At 44.5% G+C, this 21,047-nt stretch overlaps 2 protein-coding genes across 2 annotated transcripts; one reads left to right on the top strand and one right to left on the bottom strand.

Moving 5' to 3' along the window:
• The first annotated feature begins 1,605 nt into the window (after positions 1-1,605).
• On the top strand, positions 1,606-8,010 carry LOC104833455 (guanylyl cyclase-activating protein 1-like). Its single transcript, XM_010570103.1, has 4 exons — positions 1,606-1,920; positions 4,528-4,677; positions 6,398-6,488; positions 7,538-8,010. Exons 1-4 carry the CDS (start codon positions 1,723-1,725, stop codon positions 7,663-7,665), a joined length of 567 nt encoding a protein of 188 aa, XP_010568405.1. The 5' UTR covers positions 1,606-1,722; the 3' UTR covers positions 7,666-8,010.
• A 9,072-nt stretch (positions 8,011-17,082) lies between these two features.
• Positions 17,083-18,030, bottom strand: LOC104833458 (olfactory receptor 1F1-like). The gene has a single exon (XM_010570118.1). The coding sequence runs from the start codon at positions 18,028-18,030 to the stop codon at positions 17,083-17,085; it is 948 nt and encodes a 315-aa protein (XP_010568420.1).
• Between the last annotated feature and the right edge of the window lie 3,017 nt (positions 18,031-21,047).

The following is a 21,047-nucleotide window of genomic DNA, read 5'->3' as shown; positions in this document are numbered from 1 at the left end:
CTGGATGTCCAGTCTGCCCAGCTGCTGACACCTGAATATGCCAGACCCCCAAGGGCCATGGCCCCAACTACAGTTGCTGGTACAGATCCCCTTGCACACACCAAAGCAGACACAGACATGTACACTGTGGGTCCCTTCAGTAACTGTGATGAGGCTCTCAGGATCCTTGCTTTGTCTTACTCTGTCTCCTGCACAGAGAAACACACACAGACAAGTGGGTCTCCCTCAACCCCACACCTTACAGTCTCTCCAGCAGTTGGGCTGGACCCCTGGTCCTTCCGATAGTCAACTCCTCCAGTTCTCTCACTAACAGAGACATACACACACCTGGTTCCCAAGCCACATAACCTATTTACTGGTTAGTCTGGCTTGATAGTCACTAGTGATCATATACTGACATACACACTTTCACTCGCTCCAGTTGCTAGCACCCAAGACATGCGGGACCATGTGATCCGTGGTCTGACACCAGTTGCTGGCACTTAGATCCTCACCGATTCCAGTTGCTGACACCAAATACATGCAGGCTCCTGTGACCCATGGTCCCCACTCCAGCTGTGGGCACTTAAATCCCCATGCATACACATGCACCCAGAACGGAGCTGCACAGCCAGAAGAAGAATTAGAAGTGTTAGAAGACAGGAAAGACTGTGGTGATTGGGCATGGCTAGACACTCATACTAACCAGCAATCATTTTACATGCAACCAGCCCCTTGTATCCCCTTTCTCTCCATTTTCCCGTGCTTGTCATCCCTAAACCACCTAGACCCATCCCTTTCCCCACCTTTGGTTCCTCCCCTAAACATCCCATTATAAGTCTTGTGCAATCCCCAATTGCTCTTTCCCTGCACCCCACAATGTTTTCCCCAGGCAGTAACCCCACTCAGTCTGTAGGGTACTTTGACAACCTCTCCCATTGACTCATTGTGATGGGTGTCACCTCCAGGCCCATGGGGCTGATGGCTCCCCTATGACAGCCTTAGAAGGAGCTGGGACAGGGGCTTCATTTCTTTTACTGGGTTATTTGGGTTCCCCAGCCTGTGGTTGTCTCTTTTTGCTCCTTCCTGTTTGTGCAGATGAGCCTTTTATGGGTTGATTGCACTTCTGTGGTGGTTCTGGGATTAGCCAGGTCAGGGGATTATTTGGGTTCCCCCATCTGCCTTGTGTGTGTGGAGATGAGTTTTTTCCCACATAACCTAACATTTATGATGGGCTACTTCTGTAACACTTTCTGGTCCTATACGCTAAGTTATCCAACATTTGTATTTGAGAAAACAGACTCTCAAATCCAGTTAGAGGAGCAGGCCTTTACTTCACCTCAAATCCCACATCTTGTAGCCTTTTCCTCTTATCTTCATGTATAATTATATCAAGGGTAAAAATAGGATAGTGTCCTAGTGTATACCAAACCAGTATAGCTCCTAATGCCAGTGTCTGATTAACCTTCTCACCCTTTCTGATTTGGCTCCTGAAATAGTGGTGATTTGCTAGATTATTTTGCACCTCCTTTCCATTCTAAGAAGGCTGTTTGTATCATTGAAACTTTCAGGTTTGTAAATCAGCCTCTAAGCAGATTAACATCTATAATTGGCTTCTGGAAAGTTAGATCCCTCAACTGACAGTAATGTCAAACGTGGACAGGAGCAGACAGGCAGTGCTGTGAAAGCAACAGGAGGAAGAAGATCATTCCTATAGCATCATTCTTCTGACCACACACACGCATGGGGAACAATAGCAGCTCCACAGTGGATGATCTGCAGGCTATCGAGATCCACCACTGGTACAAAAAGTTCATGACGGAGTGTCCTTCTGGACAGCTGACAGAGTATGAATTTAAACAGTTCTTTGGGCTTCGAGGGCTGGATCCAGAGGCCAGTGAGTACATTGAGCAGATGTTCCGCACGTTTGATATGAACAAGGTGAGTTCTCTGGCAAGGAAATTAACTGCCTCATACTGCTTAAAAGTGAACCAACTCCTGCACTTTTAGAGTCCTCGGTTTTCTCTTACAAACATTGGTGTTGAAAGCTGCTGACGGACACTAACGTAAAGTAGCTAAATGCAAGGAGCAAATTAATGTGCATAGATAATGACATAGATAACATAACCATAGGTAATAACACCTTATTATCTAACTACCTTGTGCAAGTTCATCTTTGAATTTTCAGAATTCTTTATTGTGTATTAATTGGCTTGGCCTTGTTTGACTAGCAAAATACTAATGAAAGGATTTCATTCCTATTCTTATATGTTCTTATTCTTATTATTAAAAAATATATCTGTATTATATAGTAGAGACTACAGGAATCAAACACAATAGAAATCATTATAGCATTCACAGAGGAAATAATTTCCAGGTATTTGGCAGCTGAAATAAATACTGCATGGGCAGATGATCTATGTGGCTCTCCTCAGTTCTAGGAGGTATAGCATATGGCAGTAGCTAGCAGGTAGGTAGTATTCCTCACTGTGACAGGCAATCAGTGGCTGTTTCTAAGGTAGGAAACAGTAGCCCCCATAATTCCTTTAAGCATGCAATGCCCCTCACTTTTGCCTGTTTTTTATCCATATAAAATTAAGCCTATGCTTGTGGGTCTGTAATCTCAATGATAGAGAAATTTGAGTTTATGGCAGCCTGGGAAAATTCAGCTTTGCTCTCTGCTCCAAGGTTCTGAAATGACTGGAGCAAATGTCTGTGAGTTAGGGAGGAACTAGTCACAGATACATGTGAAACAGGTAGGAAATCACGGCGTCAGTTTTGAAGAAGGAAAACCTAGGGACTGAGCAAAGAACATTGGTTTGGACAATATGTGAGAAGGCATAAGGAGTTAAGGACTGATAAGAAATATTACAAAATTCTTGAAGGTAAAAGAGGAGCAGCTAGGCTCCATTAGGGTAGCTGAGGTCTTGTGGTGGAGGTAATGACTGGAAATGACTGTAAATCTCAAAGAATATCCTTTCTCATTCTGAAGTTCTCTGGACCCAGGATGAGGATAGTGATGAGAAGCAGTTTTATAAACTAAACCAACACATTTACAGTTCTTGCACCAGTCTTTCCCTTTACCTCTGTCATTTCTTGGGATGTTTAAGGACTTTAAAATTTGTTCAAGGATGTTACACACTCCCAAGTTCTCCTGTGAGCCCCATGTTATGCAGTAAACAGTGTTTTAAGAAGACTCTCAAAATCAAATTTGGTCATACAAAGATAAAAAGCTATCTTCTAAATAAAGTGATAGTCATCTCAAGGGGAATGAAGTAAGAGTGTGGCAGCTAGTGGAGTTGGACCTACATCAGTTAATCTTAGCCTGCTAATAGTTAGCCACTTAATCTAAGATCCTTTCATAAACAAAGGCAAGGAACAAGAGCACCCGGAGGAAGAAGCGCCCTGTAGTAATACAGACACTGATGATGAATGGAATCATCTGCCCTCTGGACCTTCAGATTCTGAGAACTCTGCTGAGGACAGAGAATAAATTTTTAATAGAGTTATTTTATAAACTGCAATCATGCCCTCCTTCCCACCTTTAGAGCTGGTTATCTTTGTTTTCTGTGACTTTGCTCAATGAAGTTATGAAAAACTCACATAAGGGGAGTACTACAATGATCCTGAATGAATATTTTAAAATGTTGTGATCCTTGCTGTAAAACAGTAGTGCTCTGCTAGTCCACCTACATTTGCCTTTTACATATATTTATCATCCATTCCAGAAAGGCATCTGACTTTGTTTAAATACCTCAATAAATGAAAGTTTCATGTTTTTTGCTCTGTAATTTCTTGAAGTAGTTATTCAGAATCTTTGACAGAGATACACACTTTATTTGTTGTTTCTTTTTAACTACTTCAAATTTTAGTCAGTGTTAAATCTAGGGATTATGAACCTTTACTGTCTGGCATTTCTCTTGCAGAGGAACCAAGAGCTTTTTGAGTTTCTTTGTAGATTCAAGAAATGGAGTGTTTGAAAACCTAAATACAGAACATTTTTTCCAACTGTCAAATCATGTTTTATGTATTTAAAAAAAAAAAAAAATCTTCAGTCACTTTTTTTTGTCAGAGAATGGAGAAGAGATCTACAGCTTACCGAAATAGCAGTAGTTTCCCACAAAGACAAAGCAGACTAGTACAGAAAACCCAAGGTAGAATTACCTTCCACTTCTCTTGCAGCCAGGGCTCTGGATCAATTTTCTCTCCCAGCAGGCCATAGGCAGTCAGCTCTGGTGGACAGAGAGGGGTCCGTTCATCCTGGCCATGAGGAGTGACAGGTTCCATCTCTGCAGGTGGTGAGCACAGAATAGCCTAGACATGTAATAGATCATAACTTCAGGAATCCAGGTATTTAGGAGAGCTTGAAGGTGGCCAGAGAAATAGTGTGCATGTACACTAAAGCTTTTTCCTAAGTCCAAGTCTCCGTGCCATTTGTTTTTCTTTCTCTTTTAGCTGTGAATCTAAAGAGCAATAAGATAAAACAGCTCCAGAGCTATAACTCCCTCAGTTTGTTCCTGTCACAATTTGTTTTTTGTTTTCCCACAGGATGGATATATTGACTTCATGGAGTATGTGGCTGCCCTCAGCCTTGTTCTCCGTGGGAAGATGGAGCAGAAATTGCGGTGGTATTTCAAGCTCTATGATGTAGATGGCAATGGCTGCATTGATCGACATGAATTGCTCAACATCATTAAGGTCAGTCTCCAGGGGTCTGTGTTCTTTCTTCTTTCCTTAAAGACAAATGCACCGCACAAGTAAGACTTTCACTATTCCCCATATGGATGATCATGGATGAGACCTTCTTTAACAGTATTCTTTCTTTTAGCAGAATTCCTCACCATCTCATGGTCCAGTAAGCAGACTTGACAGACTCTTCTTTACCACCACAGCATATGTAACAGCATAGCTAACTCCATAAAATTGTTTTAGCTGCCTAGAACCTAAATTGCACTTTCCAAGATTTCAGACTCCATGACTGTCAGTTGCAGTCTCTGCAATGTGTCCTTCCTATGTCCTTTTCCCCATGTGAATAGTAGCTGGAGAGTTAGTCCAGTTTGCTTTCTAGAACCAGCTCCTAAACATCAATGTAATAAAACATTTCTGACTCTAGCAAATAGTTTGAAGAAGAATGACTGTCAATAGAAAAGATTGTATGCAAATAGCTATTATGGAAGGTGTTGGAATTGCAGGCATAAACATGATCTTATGAATAGCTCAGAATGAATTATGCTGGAAGTTCAGATTATTCTGTAAAGACTGGGAAACTAGAAAGATGCAGGAAAGATTCAATGATCCTAAATAATTTACATTTCTGAATAAGAAAAGTCAGAAAATGCATTTGATAAAGATTTGAAGCCTGAGCTGTCCACAAATAAAACCACTAATAACATGTTAATAATGCATTCTCACCTGGGTATGAATCTTAGTGCTGAGTATTGAAGAGACCAAACCATATCAGTAACTGTAATAATATACAGCTTCCTACCAATAACTTGCACTAGAAATACTCAGACATCACAGTGAAGCAACAGATAGTAATTGTTTAACACAGAGTTCTTGAGAAACAAGTCTTGTGGGTGATAATTGATGGCAACCAATTTACTGCCCTTTGAATTTTGTGGATGTAGTTCAGTGTCTTTCTTGGCAGCCTTAGGAAGTTGCTGAGGTGATACTTAGTTTTAGTAAAATGGCATTTGAAAAAGAATGAAGAAACTTACCAAATATCAGGAGGTAAAAACTAGAAAGTGAATAGTCTTACAGTCAATATAAAGGCTCTGGAATCACATATTTTGTGGACATCCTTAAACAAAGGAAACAATTAGGCATGGAAAGAAAAGAGAACCCTGCACTATATGGTTATGAATAAAATGAATTGTAGTAAACAGTGGTGAATAATGCTTAAACTTTCTCAAGCTGAAAAATAATTTCCACTGAGCTTTAGGGAGAAGCAGGATATACAGGAAGCAGTATATAAATGGAAATAGGGAGAGCAAGAATAGAAATAAATGACCATAACATATAGGAAAGGAATTTCATAATGTTAAATGCCAAGGGTGTTTGACAGTGTTTATTGGGCTTGGTGGACCATAGGGTAATAGAAAGTGGATCAGTTAAGTGGATCCTGATTCTGCCATTTCTGCAGTGCTTAACCACCATCTAAGCAGAATTAGGATGATCATCTGAGTTTCACTGCTCATTCTGTGCTCCAAACCCGTGCTCCCTTTGCAGCCTTCAGTGCCAGCTGTAAGGCCTGATGATTTCTGCTGTGTTTTCCTATTGATGTTGGTTCGTTTGTATGGGGAAGGTACCAGGCATGATTGTCTTGTTCTGAATCTACACTGACAGGCTGCAGTGGAATCAGTCTATTGTTTTGGGATCCATTAGGCAGCTTCCTATTCTTGCTCTTTTCTTCTAGGCTATTCGAGCTATTAATGGTGGTGACCATGAAACTAGTGCAGAAGAGTTCACCAACCGAGTTTTCAACAAAATTGATGTGAATGGAGATGGTAAGATTCCTGTCTTAGTCATCCAACTCAGGTGGTCTCTGTGCTACAGAGAGATATCCATGTCTTCCTTTCTTGATTGAACTTTATGCCTCTTCATTTTATATTTGCTTGTTGGATGAATGCTCATCTAGTAATGCATTCTCCGTGAATTTTGCTAAGGCATTTTTCTCCTTGCATCATACATAATCAATATGACAGGATTTGTTCCCTGTACTAAGTCTCACCTGTGTTCTGTCCACGACTTTGGGGGGGGGGGGGGGGGGGTGGAATGGGGGGGAGGAGTTTGCCTTTTATTATGTTGCTGTGTAGCTTATGTCAGTTAGAAGTGGGAAATATTAACAGATGGCCCCAGGTGCTCCTAAATATTTCAGCAGCAGGGAAAGGAAGAACTGGAATTTAATGTTGAAGTTCTGAATTTCTTCACTGGGTTTGCTACAGGCAGTGCAGCAAGCACATGAAATGCTATGGACCAGTGAGTCAAAAGCTGGTCAACGCCACTGTAGTCACTGTATGTCCCTGACAGATATTTGTTTCCTTGCTACTTCATGTGCTCATTACCTTCTGATATGCCCTTTTGCTATTCCAGAAGAACTCTGCCAAGCTGCTTCCCTGCACAAGGACTTTTTGGCCTAGCACAGAAAACCTATTTCTGCCTGTCACATCTTCCTTCTGTCACTTCTTTTAAACATGAAAACCAGCAAGTATGGGGCAGATTAGGACTATGACAAATTAGGACAAAAAGGAGGCGGCTAATCCAGCCTTATTTATAGGAATCTATGATCCCACTCCTTAGCTATGCACTTCCTCTGTTCTTTCCTATGTACCTTTCCCCTTGTGTGGGGAAAAAAAAAAAAGAAAAAAAGGAAGCTGGAGTTACCTGGATATCAGGGAAGTTTCATATAAGCTTAAAAAGACTCTCTGAGGCCTCTTGGTGCTTTAGAACAGTGCATGTATAGTAAGTGGTCTCTAAAGTTAGATTACTCGACTCCTTTTCTTGTTTAAATGTGGATTTGCATGATTCTGATGCCTTCTGTCTGTGTCTGACACAGGTGAACTTTCTCTGGATGAATTTGTGGAGGGAGCAAGGAAAGACAAGGAGTTCATGGAGGTGATGATGAAAAGCTTGGACCTGTCACACATTGTGGCCATGATCAACAACCGTCGGCATAGTGTATAAGTCAAGCTAGGAGAAGACACTGTGCCAGTAGACTGAACGGTGTACACACACCAAAAAGGAGAGACAGCATTTTTTAAAACAAACAGAATTGCCATAAACACACATATGGAAGTAGGAACAGAAAGACACTGCTATATTTGTGTATCTGAGTGCATGTTTCTGTACAAATATTGAAGCTCAGCCACATACATGCAAGGCAGGTTCAGAAAAACTGGATCTGGGTGGCAGTATTTGACTTGAGTTCCTAAAATTTAAAGGCCAAGTTTCAGGGCACAAATTTCTTCCTTATTCTGTGTCCCAGATTGTCACTTTGCAATGGACTAAAAGTAACGCTGAGTTTGTGAAGAGCAGTAGCAGAACTGGATGACGGAGTGTGGAAAATTTCTGACATGTACAAAAGAAGAGCTTCAAACTGTTATCAATGTAGAGAAGTATCAAAAGAATGTAACTTCCACTGTTCTTGTCATGGTGTTAGATCATAAACACCAGCATGTTTTTCCATACCAGATGTGCTTGGATTTGGTAGTCTCTACAGAAGTAGCTTTATTCATAAGATCTCAAGAACTGAAAGAAAAATCAGTCTTTAAGGCCAATAGTGGCAAATCTGTTCCCAGCTGCACTGTCAGTAATGCTGCTGTTTGCAGCTTTCTGTGATCAAAGAACTCTTTATCAAACAAGTCAACAGTTTAGAAGCAGCTTCTGTAACTAGAGAAAATACGCTGCTCAGTTTCCCAAAGCAGAATTACCTGAGAGATCAAATCCTTTTTACACTCGTTGTCCTACTACTCTCCTCTCATACAATGGAATAAATGAAGTATGTGAAGATGATCCTAATGTTGTTTCTTCACACATCCTTTATTGGTCTTTCTTTTTATTCTTGGGGAGAAGATCTAAGAAGCAAAAGAAACAACTCAGCAAGGTGACTTGTGAATTCTGCTGTTCATGTGAATACTGGAGTGTAATTGATATTCCAGATCAGTGCTGCTACAAATGACTCTGTACATGATGTACATGATGGGAAGAGTGATGTAGCACAGATAGAAACTGAGCAAACTGTGTCTTGTTCACTAACGTTAGGTAAGGTCACAATCAGAAGCTCCTTTGAATCTGGAGAGAACCGGAAGGTAAGAAGAATGCAGGAAAAGTTCAGCAGAGTGCCTATGCCATAGTTGGGCATGTTTTCCCTGTGCAGGAGGAAGAACTTGCAGATCTGTAACAAGAATACTTAAGAGTGGACTTAACCTTGCTTATATTTAAGCTTCTGTGATGTGCGTATGTATACCGAACAAAGCATCTAGGCGTTCATCTCAGTCGAGGGAGATTTAGTCAGTATTGTCACTGGATCTTGAGAGAGTGAGTGATCACGTTTAGAGCAGGCACCAACATTTTGCCAGGCGGGCTCATACTTCAGGTCCCATTGGCATGTACACATTCTGCAGTCTTAGAGCTTCTGAGAAGAGTCACAACCTGGGTATTGGCAAACATTGCTCAGTTCTCCAGAGGATTATAGTGAGTATATGCTGTTGGACTCTGCTGTTGCTTTGGTCTGAGGAAGGCAGAGGGTTTTTTCAAGACTCTGTTGAACCTGTCCTGTACCTGTTACAAGTCCTCAGTCTCCTGCTGTTTCGTTGATCAGTTACTTGTAAAACTGCATTTTCATTATCATCTGACATACACCCCCCCCGCCTTTTTAGTTCTTAGGAAAGTAAAGAATTTTTGTAAGTGCAGCTGGTGTATTAAATCACCAAGAAGTTCTAGCTGCCAGCAGTGTTGCAGCAAGCTGCTATACACACTGTACAGAATCTTCTTGAGGTACATAAAGGAGAAGGGCATGTACACAGTACATTCTCAATAATAATCCTTAATATTTGTAAGCGGAGTTTAATTTTTAATTTTGTTTTAATAGATGTTACAGAAAACTGATTCTTCCTTAGTTGTCATTGCTGATGATGCTGGAACATTTCCTAGCTAAGATGCAGTTATGACATTTGTAATAAACAAAAAAAACGCATCATGCTATCACTACACTAAGTTGCAGATGTGTGTTTTGTTCTTAATGTTCCTGTTCTTCTGTTACTGAATGACTTCACTGGTTTTTGGCTCTGCAGTCAGAGTGTTCTTTGAGAGACCGATCTGGCAGTATATGTGCCTTTGTCAGAATCTATGGGAAGGAGACTGGGGAGAGGGAGAGGAAATCTCTGTAAAGAGGAGATAATTGTCTTCTGACCTACTTGGCTTTCTTTGTACAGTTAAGATTAAAAAATGTACAATAAACATATCTTGGAACTGTTCTCTTTGATAGAAGAATAGAAGAATTGAGAGGATAGAATCTAGAGCTATGATTTGGATTCAGCATGTTAGGGTTTTCAAATACCTCCAAGGATGGGAACTCTACAACTTCTCTGGGTTAGGGTGAGGGTTTGGAGTTAGGGGTTTAGGATTAGGGAATATGGTTAGGATGGTAAGTGTTGAAGTTATCATTTGGAATTGGGTCATGGGTTAGGGTTCAGGCTGGGGTTAGAATTAGGGCTTTAGGTTTGGACTTGGGCTCAGGTTTGGGGTTTGGGTTAATGTTGGTAGTTTAAGGGTTAGGAATTAAAATTCAGATTATGGTTTAGGGGTTTGGTTTGGGTTGGGGGTAGGGGTTAGATTTAGGATTAGGATTTAGAGAGGGTTAGAATTTGAAGTTTGGGGTACAGTTAAAGGCTAGGGATCAGGTTTATCATTCAACTTCATGTGTTAGGGCTTCATGTATCTGGAGGCAGAGAGTGCTCTGGAAGCTCTTTGCAGGAGCTGTCCCAGCACTGGCTGGGACCAGAGTCACACCGTGGAGCTCGTGGTGCTGGAACAGTTCCTGAACTGTCCTGTCCCAGGAGGTGCAGTGCTGAATGTGGTAATGCAGCCCTGAGACCTGCACCAAGGCTGTGGCCCTGGCCAAGGGCCAGGTTCTGGCATATAGGAGCTGCAGATGGGCAGATATTTATGTGATAAAGGTGGGGGATGAGGCCTCCTGCGCTTGTTATGGTTTGGGGACTTGCCCTATGATTGTGGGTGTGTGGAGTGAAGGTGTGATGGGTTGACCCTGGCTGGGTCAGTGAAGAAGGAGGGGGAGGAGATGCTCCAGGCGCCGGAGCAGAGATTCCCCTGCAGCCCGTGGTGAAGACCATGGTGAGGCAGGCTGTCCCCCTGCAGTCCATGGAGGTCCATGGTGGAGCAGATCTCCGCGTGCAGCCCATGGAGGACCCCACGCCGGAGCAGGTGGGTTCCCGAAGGAGGCTGTGACCCCGTGGGAACCCTGTGCTAGAGCAGGCTCCTGGCAGGACCTGCAGATCTGTGGAGAGAGGAGCCCACGGAGCAGGTTTGCTGGCAGGACTTGTGACCCTGCAGGGGACCCACGCTGGAGCAGTCTGTGCCTGAAGGACTGCAGCCCATGGAAGGGACCCATGCTGGAGCAGTTCGTGAAGAACTGCAGCCCGTGGGAAGGACCCACGTTGGAGAAGTTCGTGGAGGACTGTCTCCCGTGGGTGGGACACCACGCTGGAGCAGGGAAAGAGTGTGATGAGCCCTCCCCCTGAGGGGGATGAAGCGGCAGAAAATAACGTGTGATGACCAGAAACTCCATCCCCGTCCCCCTGTGCCACTGGGGGGGTTTGGTAGAGAAATCCGGGAGTGAAGTTGCGCCCGGGAAGAAGGGAGGGGTGGAGGGAAGGTGTTCTGAGAGTTGGTTTTATTTCTCATTACCTTACTCTGGTTGATTTGTAATAAATTGAGTTAATTTTCCCCAAACTGAGTCTGTTTTGCCTGTGACGGTAATTGGTGAATGATCTCTCCTGTCCTTATCTCAACCCGCAAGCTTTTTGTTATATTTTTCTTTCCCCTGTCCAGCTGAGGATGGGGGAGTGATAGAACGGCTTTGGTGGGCACCTGGCGTCCAGCCAGGGTCAACCCATCACAGAAGGTATGTCCCATGAGCCTTTGAAATACTTTTGCCTGTGTCCCCTTCCTCAGGCCACCATGTTGGGTGACGGTGAAAGGACCCAGCATGGAGATGTCACATCCTCAAGGATCACTTAAAAACCCTGCCTAACACCTACCCCCAGGACATGGTGGAAATGGGCTTAAAAAAACGCCTTCATGTCAAAATCTAGACAGCTCAGATTACTCCTCCCTAACTCTGAGCATTGAACAGATTTCCTCTTGTCCTGGTCAGGAGAGTTCCTTCACTAGCAGGGATGGGCTGGGAGAAAGCACCTGGGAAACTTCTTGACTAGACAGAAAGCAGGGAGGAATGCAGCTGCCAAAACATCAAGGACCTTAATTAGCTGTCTCACCATCCTCTCTCTCTCCTACAGACTTGGAGGGGGTCTGTCCCTGATGTTCATTACAATGTCCCGCTCTCAGAGACCAGTGGGCAACTGGCCTGTCTCCCCACCACAAAGAAAGATGCCCCTGCGGAGGCTGGACTCCACTACCTTCTTTGCGAGATGCCTTGTGACATGGAGAAAAGAGAGAATTAACGTGATGTGTGTAAGAGACCAGCCAAGCTTGTTGCCTACCCCTTTCTCGTCTGCAGAGAGAGCCCAGGCCCTGTGTGATCCTGATGTTGATGGGTAGGTAAATGAGGGAAGATCAGGCTGAACTGATAGCATATGTCCATACATTTCATGTGGTTTGTTCAAACTTTTATGGTTTTAATATTTTGTACCTTCTATGAAAACCGGTTTGCTGCTAGGTGACTGTGCAAGTGAGATTTGATAAATGATCATATATTAACATTATGGTTGAAACAATAGACAAAGGGTAACCGGGGAGATAATTACAAAGTCTCGTCAAGTGATTAACTAGTAATTATTCATAAGTTTTGCAGTTCTTTGCTCTTATGATTAGATGTTCCTGTACACTAGATGAGAACAATGCTGAAACTGACCATAGGTGATTGAAACTGCATTAAGCTTCAAGATCAAAGAACAAGGACAAGAATAAAGACTTCAAGGACAGCCAGCAAGAACTTCAAATGGGTCAGTGATCGCAAAAGCAGCCCTTCGACTCAGATGGATCCTTCATTGTGCATGATCGGATGTAGGCAGTACTAAGATAATTGGTTGCAATTACTTTTATGTATATGTATACTAATCTGATTAATATGCCATTAGTTATTCTATATAACCTGTTAGTGCTAAAGCTGTGGTATGCACGCTAGGTGGAATGTATACTAATCTGATTAATATGCCATTAGTTATTCTATATAACCTGTTAGTGCTAAAGCTGTGGTATGCACGCTAGGTGGAACTATCCCCCGTGCATCCAGTGCTGCAATGAAGAATGCCTGCTTTCTAAAACTCCAAAATGAGTCTTAGAGAGTTTCTTCGACCAGCTTTTCGGTATCACACTTGCAGGATGAACTGTGTTTGCAGCACAGGGTAGAGAAACATAAACCTGGTCTATCTGGGCAGATTTCAGGACTGGGACCTGGGAACATTTGACCATCACAGTGAACACTGCTGACTGTTCCTGCACACAGACACAAGCTTGGCTGTAGTTGTTGCTGAAATCCGGAATAAAACTCCTTAACAGCAATGAGAAGTTAAGAAGCAGGCACTTCTTTATTGCAGCGCTGGGCACACAGGGGATCACTCCACCTAGTGTGTGCACCTGTCTGGTTTAATCATGCAGGTTAAATACACACCTGTTATACATATTCACTAAATTTCTGGGAAATGTCATACATAATCATCAACTGTCCGATAAATCATTAGCATATGTAAATGTCCCTTTATGCAGGCACAGTGAAGTCTCTGGTGGTCTTCAGAAGTCCTCTGGTGGTCTTCCATAGTCTTCCTCACTTTGTCCGATAGTTGACCTCTCTTATGTGATTCTGCGCAGTACGATTTTCGCCATCATGTATTAGATTTACATAAAAGTACATTCAATGTTAATTCTTGAATTTAACGTTTCTAGTGATTGGCCCTCAGTCTCACCACCTTATCAATATTCTTATACTAAAACATTCATTGGTTAATCTTACTTAATTCCACTAACTGGAATCTTGATCAAAGTGGGGTTTCTAAGCAACAGAACTAAGGTCCATAACGATCTCTCTTAGTTTCTTAGGACAAAACACTACAAACTAACAAATCGGTCAAAGTTTCTATGGTTAACTAATTTTAGACATTACTTATTTTCTTATGACTGTATACAGCACATTTTGTATGTTCCTAAGTTTCGATGACTACATCGCGAGCTTCAAACCCCTATATTCTACAATCTTTATCTTTTGATCAAACCTGGCTTATATAAAATTTTAACTTATCAGAATATTTGTAACATAGTGAGCTGTTCCATTAAACAAGAGAAGTGTGTGCTGACTCAATGAAAATATAGGATGATCTTGCTAAAGTAGGAGATTACTTGCTTGGTTTTCCTCTGTGTGCCAAGAATGCTGTTGGGAGATGTGTCATTTCTGGGGTAAACCTTGAAAAAGGATGTGTAAAAATTAGATTATTTTCTGAGAAAAAATTATTCTGGAAAACCTGTCTTGGAGCAAGAGAAAAATACTGAAAGGCTTCACCTAACAAAGGCTGTGTTAATAACTGTCTTGGTCCTCATCCAGGCAGACCATCAGAGGAATGTTCTGCTAGGGAAATCCTTTCAATCTAGCAAATGAATCAGAATACGTCCTGCTTGATACTGGCAGTAGAATACTTTCAAGAGAGCTCCATTTTCCCTGTTAACTGCTCTGAGAGTATAAATAAGCATACAAATACAGGTGGGAGGGGAAGAGCAGTCCCACAGCTTGCCTCTGGCCTAAGGGCTCCAGTGTGCTTTGCAGTCAGTGCTAAAGGTAGGTTCCTCCATCCAGTGTTTGGTTCAGCTGGTTCTCTCTGCTGTTGGATGGTTTGAGTCCCTGTGCTGGTCAGGCTTCCTCAGTGTGGCAGTAAAACAGTTAACACCTCACTAGTTAAGAAATATTTGCAGGTAATGGTCTCACCAGTTTAATTAACAGAGGAGTGAATTATTTGTTAAAGGGTGTGCTGGCTAGAGCCTCCTTATCTGAAGAATGCTATTGTTATTTACAATATCCTGCTTATCTGACACAGTTTGTTTGGTGAAGAATGAATTGCATAACCTAAAGGTATATAAACTCTGTAACTTCCCCATTTGGGCAGACTTCATAATAGCAGTCAGTGTCTGTCACTCCACTGCGCTGTGCTCTCCCTCATAGCTGTAGTAATAAACTGCTTCTGTTCTGGCCTGACTAAAATTGCATCCCCGTTACTCTGTGACAGCACGTCCCCTGTGTCTGTTGTAGGCTCAGTTCCTTACAGAGTGAAAAGGGCCCCTGATTCTAGCCCTCCTTCATCACAGATGTGGGGGAAAGGCTGAGTAGGTGGGAAGCAGGACAAGAGCAAATTTTTTATTTCTAATGTTTAAAGCAGTTTTCAGTAATAATCTAATGCAAACTGAAGCCCTCCCTTGAACCAGTATATTCCAGGCTAGATGCTCAACATGCCACTGTAGGTGTTGGTTGTTGTTCCTCTGTGTTATGCAAGTACTATCACAATAGGAGTAAATCAGGGACACACAGAGTAAGTAGCACAGCATGTGAGAAGCTGCAGGAGCACATCCCAGTGCAGTGCCAGCTGCCAGCTGCAGGCATGCAGAGGATCCCACTGTGACACCTTCAGAACTCACTGTGGCTCACAGATTGGTTCTGGACCATCCTGCACTTCAACAAGACTGTACTACCTAGACAGTAGTACAGCATCTCTGCTCAGTGTTTTATACTGAGAAAAATCACAATCTGTGTCTGTCAATCACGGGAAAGACACATCGTGATTCAGGTTAGAAATTATCAATTTTAATGTAAATTTGCTGGAGGTTTTTGGTTTGGGTATTTGCTTGGTTGGTTGGGTTTTGTTTCTTTGGGTTTTTTTCCTTTGAAATACCTTTCCAAATATTTTTTCCTCATGCAGTTCACCCTTTATTTCCTGATGTTCCTTTCCAGGGGGCTTTCCAGAATGGGCCTCATTGTGGCAGACTCTCTTATGTGTCCTAGTGAGACTCTGAACTAGGGGTGTTTCAATAATTTTTTACAGTCAAGAAGAGTGTATAGCAAGTAGAGCTGGCTGAGAAGCTTGCAACCTGTTTCGGTACGAGCAACAGGCTATCCCTACACATAGGTTACAGAAACACTTTTTTCCCTGAAGAATAAAATCTATGTATGTTGTGCACCAAGAACTGGCAAGCCGCTCCCAACAAGCTGTATGCCTCATAGGCCCATTTTTTGACTCTCCAGTAGGTTTCTTTGGGAACAGGCTGGATTTTGCTGGGTATCTCTTGGTAACTGAGCTATGGATAAGCATGTTTTGGCCTATTCCAGCCAACGCGCACCTCTGTGGCACAGCTGCAGAACTGCTGCTGTGGCTGCAGGTGTGCATCTGCATGCACAGTCTGTGACAGCTTCCCTTGACTGGGGGGGAAGATCCTTGCACTGGTGGCTGGCTGCTCCTGGCTTGTGCCATGGCGTTGGACACTGCTAGCCCTTGTGTACCCGCCTGCAGATTTGGCCAGCAGCGGGATTGCCCCAACACCCATGCAATCATTTAAGCTTGGACCCGGTTGCAGAGCTCCTGCAAGAAGACGTTAAGCTGAGGCAGTGGCAGCTGGACAAAGCTGGCTGCCCCACGTCACCAGCCAGCCCTCAGCCACTATCGTCCACAGCCACACCACTCACAACAACTGCATTTTGATTTTTTTTTATGGCTATAAAGCAAAGCAAGCTTTTCTGGTGAGGATTTAAGCAATGCCAGCTCACAGCTCAGTGCTGGTAACTTGCTGTTTGACCAAAGCACTGAGAATAATGGGTGGCCTGTTTAAACTGCTGGCTGCTGTGCTAATGTACAAAATGCTACAGAGCTTTTATGGCAGCCTGGCGGAACCCAGCAGACACCAGACTCAGTGCCAAAGCGTGTGTGGAAGGAGGATGGTGTGACAGCCCCTTTGCAGAGGCCAGATTTTGCAGTCCAAGACACTGCCCCTCGTCCTGTGCAAGGCCTGGCTCAGCACCTTGCACAGCCCCGAGACAGAGCTCATGGCCTTGCTCAGTGCCAGCACCTGTCTGATACCACATGAAATTGCCTGGTAGCAGCGTAGCTGCAACAGGTCCTGTGCTGAGCTCAACACAATGACCCTTGCAAAATAAAGATGTAATCCTGGAACTGTAGCCTTGTTCCCAACTTGTTTTTGCCATTCTACCATCAGTGATGTGCTGAGGGTAGACAAGTGGTGGCAGTATGCCACACGCAGCCACTGCCTGGGCAGGGAGCTCTGAGCCCACTGCTGCCGTCAAAGATTTCCCACAGACGGGCCATGCTGCACCAGTGCCACACCAGCACTCTGCCACAGCCCTGGTATTGCTCATGCATTGCTGCCTGGGGAGGCCAGCATGCCCCGACCCCATACAGCCTTCCACAGGGCTCCCCGCACCTCCCGGTTGCGGAGGCTGTAGATGAGAGGGTTCAGCATCGGGGTGATAATGCAGTACAGTGTGGAGACCAGTGTGTCGGTTGCTGGGGAGTAGCCGGAGCTGGGACGGTTGTAGTTCAGGTTGGCTGTTGCAAAGTACAGGGTGACCACGAGCAGGTGGGCAGAGCATGTGGAGAAGGCCTTCTGCCGGCTGGTGGCCACAGGCATCCCAAGGACGGTGGCCAGGATGCGGAGGTAGGAGATAGCGACAAGCAGGAAGGGGCTGAGGCCCACAAAGATACTGGCAGCATGGAGTGCCACTTCGCTGGGGTGGGTGTTGCTACACGCAGCCCTCAGCAGCGGGGGGACGTCACAGAAGATGTGCTGGAGCTGGGCAGCCCCGCAGAAGGAGAGCCTGGAGGCCAGGAGGGTGTGAATGGCCGAGTCCAGCATCCCCCAGAGCCAGCAGCTGGCAGCTGCCGCCACACAGACACTCCAGCTCATGGCATGGGCATAGTGCAGGGGCTGGCATATGGCTGCATAGCAGTCGTAGGCCATGACAGCCAGGAGTGCGCACTCGGCCCCTGCGCACCCCATCAGGAAGAACATCTGGGCCAGGCACCCATGGTAGGAGATGGTCGCCTGCGGGCGCAGGGTATTTGTCAGGATCTTGGGCACTGTCACTGATGAGTAGCAAATGTCCAAGCAGGACAGGTGACTGAGGAAGAAGTACATGGGGCTGTGGAGATGGGGATCCAGGGACACAAGGGCAAGTATTGCAGAGTTCCCCAGCAGCGTGGCCAGGTAAATAGCCAGGAAAAGAACAAAGAGGAAGGGCTGGCCATGGGAAAAGCCCAGGAGCATAAACTCTGTCACATGAGTCTGGTTCTCACCTGCCATGTGGCCAGCTGGGTTGGTCTGTGGGCAGAAACAAGTACTGTGAGGAGGAGGTGGTGACTATGAGCCATGGGACTGCAGCACAAACACCAACAAGGCAAGGGTTTCACTGGTAGGATGGCTTTTCAACCACTATCTCCATAGTGGTTGAAAGCTTCCCATGTTGAGATTTCACAGACACGAGGATTTTAGAGTCCCGAGAGCTGCTGTTCAGAGTTGGATACGTGACTGCAACAGAATCACACAGAAGAAACCAAGAATGCTGTGCATCTGGATTAACCCACACCTCCTGAGTTCTCCTGCCAGCCCAACCCCTGTCTTTATGAGTATACCAAGCACGTCTCTCTTCCTCCTGGTTGCACTTACGGTGACTACATGCTTCCCTGCCCCCTAGACATGGTCACGTCATTCCTTAGGTGCCACAGCCACTAAGCTTGCTCTTCCCCAGCTGCTGGGTTGGTGATGTGGCATCACCCTGCACCAGTTAAAAGATTTTTTTTTTTTTTCTTTATCCTGTCTCCTGCTCTGCCATGTTTGGAGTGCTTTGCTCTGTGATAACCAGCACTTAAAAAAGCATGGGTTCTAACTGAGGGTGACTCACCACATGGTGCTTGTTGAGCCACAGGCAAATCTAAGCCATCAGGGATCTCCACTGGCCTGGGCCTCCTGACCTTTCTTCCATCAGCCTATTTCAATTTTCACCCCAGCACAAGGGTTTTGCTTACTGGCATGTGAAGCTACAATCGCCATGTCCACATGATGGACGAGGCATAGGGAAGCAGTTATTGCTCATAAACCTCAGCCAAGGGCTGTTGAAGGTGGTGCTTGCTGGGTGCTTGTGGCCAGGACTGCTGGAGCCCCCCATGCCAGTACCATGAAGCACAGCCAGATGTAGGCTAGTGCTTTGATGCGCAAATACAGCCTGGTGTAGCAGCCTCTGTGAGGCTGCTGAAGAAATAGGGCTGAGAGGTTAAAAACCACCTGCAATCACCTTGTCGTGGGGTGCAGATCTGTCACAGCCAGCACTCGACACGGGCACACACTGCGCTCAGCCAGTCTGAAACCAGGGGCTACTCTCGGCTGGGTGAGGAAAAGGATCCAAGAGGCTTAAGCTCACATATATGATGATAAGGGGGCAAACAGGGCTGGAAAACACCAGGGCAGACTGTGGCTGCATGACAATACAGGGCACCTTGGGGAACCACAGGTCATCTTGGGGCTGTGCATAATAAAATTGTGCTCTCCCTAGGCAGCTTTTTCTTTGGCTCTATTTGATTGCCTCAGCAGATGTTAGCACTCTCAACTACTTCTGAATCAGAGAATAAGGTAACTGGCCAGGGTGCTAGCCATCGCTGAGCAAGTGTTTGCCAGGAGTTGCGGCTGGACCAGTGCTGGCTTCTGGGCCGGTTCTCATTGACAGCACTGGGCCATGGTTGGGGTGCAAGGGAGGATTGCATATCACTGAAGTATTTAGTTCCCTGCTATTCTGACTTGGAAATTGTACACTTTGAAACAAGGCCTGCCTGCCTCAGTACAGGGCAGCTGTGAGCAGTTTTTCCTTATGGGTAACACTGACAAAACTTCTGTGGTCAGGATTCAACAGTGTTCCCAGTCAAGGTATTAATTCATGTCACTCTCCATTTACTAAACATTAAAGATGTCACCTGAAGGCTATGCAGGGGCCCATTGCCATTATATAAGGCCAAAGTAAACATGACCAAAATGTGTTTTTAGCAACTGAGGTCAATTGTCATGTCTCTTTGTGAGATTAAACAACATGGTTAAATTCAGGTCGGTACCCTTCTTTACACCCATTAATCTGTTTTTAATGTCTCTGTCCAAAGCATGTAACTACGTATCAGGCATGATTTTAAAATGTTGAGCAATGGAGAATTCACTGTTTCTGTTGGGAGGGTTTTTTTACAGCTACTTACTGCAAGAATCTGTCAAAGCACTGTTAAAAATTGTGTGCTTTTTTGCCTGTTGGAATTGTGCAAATGTCAGCTCTGTCTCATTCATAATTTTCAGGTCTTTCTCTTCCAGATAAAGGACCTTCTATTCTAATGGTATTTTCTCCTTGCTTCTACTTGCACACTGTGATCAATATCAGTGTTTGCTGAGTAGAAGAAGAGCTAAATTCTGATTAAGTTCTCTTTTACTCTCCAGTTTTTCAACTTTTTTTTTTAATATTGAGAGGAAATTTTTCAGTCAAAAGATTAATTCTTCTGTGCATAGCATAATGACATCCAAACTTGTTACTCTGTCCTGGACATGGGTGCTACAAGGCTGAGAAACCACTGCCTGGCCGAGCTCTCCAGCAGTCTCCCAGATCAACATATTCTTCAATTATTTTTTTTTATTATTACTAATTCTGCATACATTAGACAGCTACCTAAGGACTATATCATCCAACATTCTGGAAATCTCAAACCATCACTCTTCTTGCAGCCAGCTCCCAGCCAAAGCTGTGTGCATTTTGGTGCAAGAGCCTAACTTGTTTGGCCCAGCGTTGCAGGCAGGAGCAGGGGCTAGTGCTGGGAGAGACCACAGCGATGTTCCCCAGGAATCGCCTCCAGACTCCAGCTGTCCCTGTCTGCAAAGCTGCATAATGTGCACTTTGATCTATATAAATTCAAAATCATATATGTGTGAACTTTCACAGCGCTAAGTCAGTTAGTGGTTTTGTTAGGGCACAAGTACCTCCATGGTGTAGGTGTGAGAGGGGAAGCCTCTGTCCAGGACCTTGTTGGCTGCTTTTACTACTGACCTGTTAGCCAGAGGCAGAAGTCTGCTGACAAGTTACAGTGAAGCCAGCACCAGTGAAGGCAGGGACCTGCCTGTTACACAGGAGGAATAGGGGACCTCAGGAACCAGCATGATTAAAATAATAAATTTAATAGTAGGAGGTTAGGCATGTAAGGGTTAGTCACCTGTTTATACTCTGAACTGAGGCTCAACACTTGGAAGTAAGAGCAGGTGAGCAAGAGGTGTGTGAGCCCATCGCACGCTACCAACGAGCC

The sequence above is a fragment of the Haliaeetus leucocephalus genome, unplaced genomic scaffold, assembly GCF_000737465.1.
Source record: "Haliaeetus leucocephalus isolate CR32 unplaced genomic scaffold, Haliaeetus_leucocephalus-4.0 Scaffold288, whole genome shotgun sequence".
Lineage (NCBI taxonomy): Eukaryota > Metazoa > Chordata > Aves > Accipitriformes > Accipitridae > Haliaeetus > Haliaeetus leucocephalus.
The sequence above is the reverse complement of the archived record's forward strand: the minus strand, read 5'-3'. Positions and strand labels throughout refer to the sequence as shown.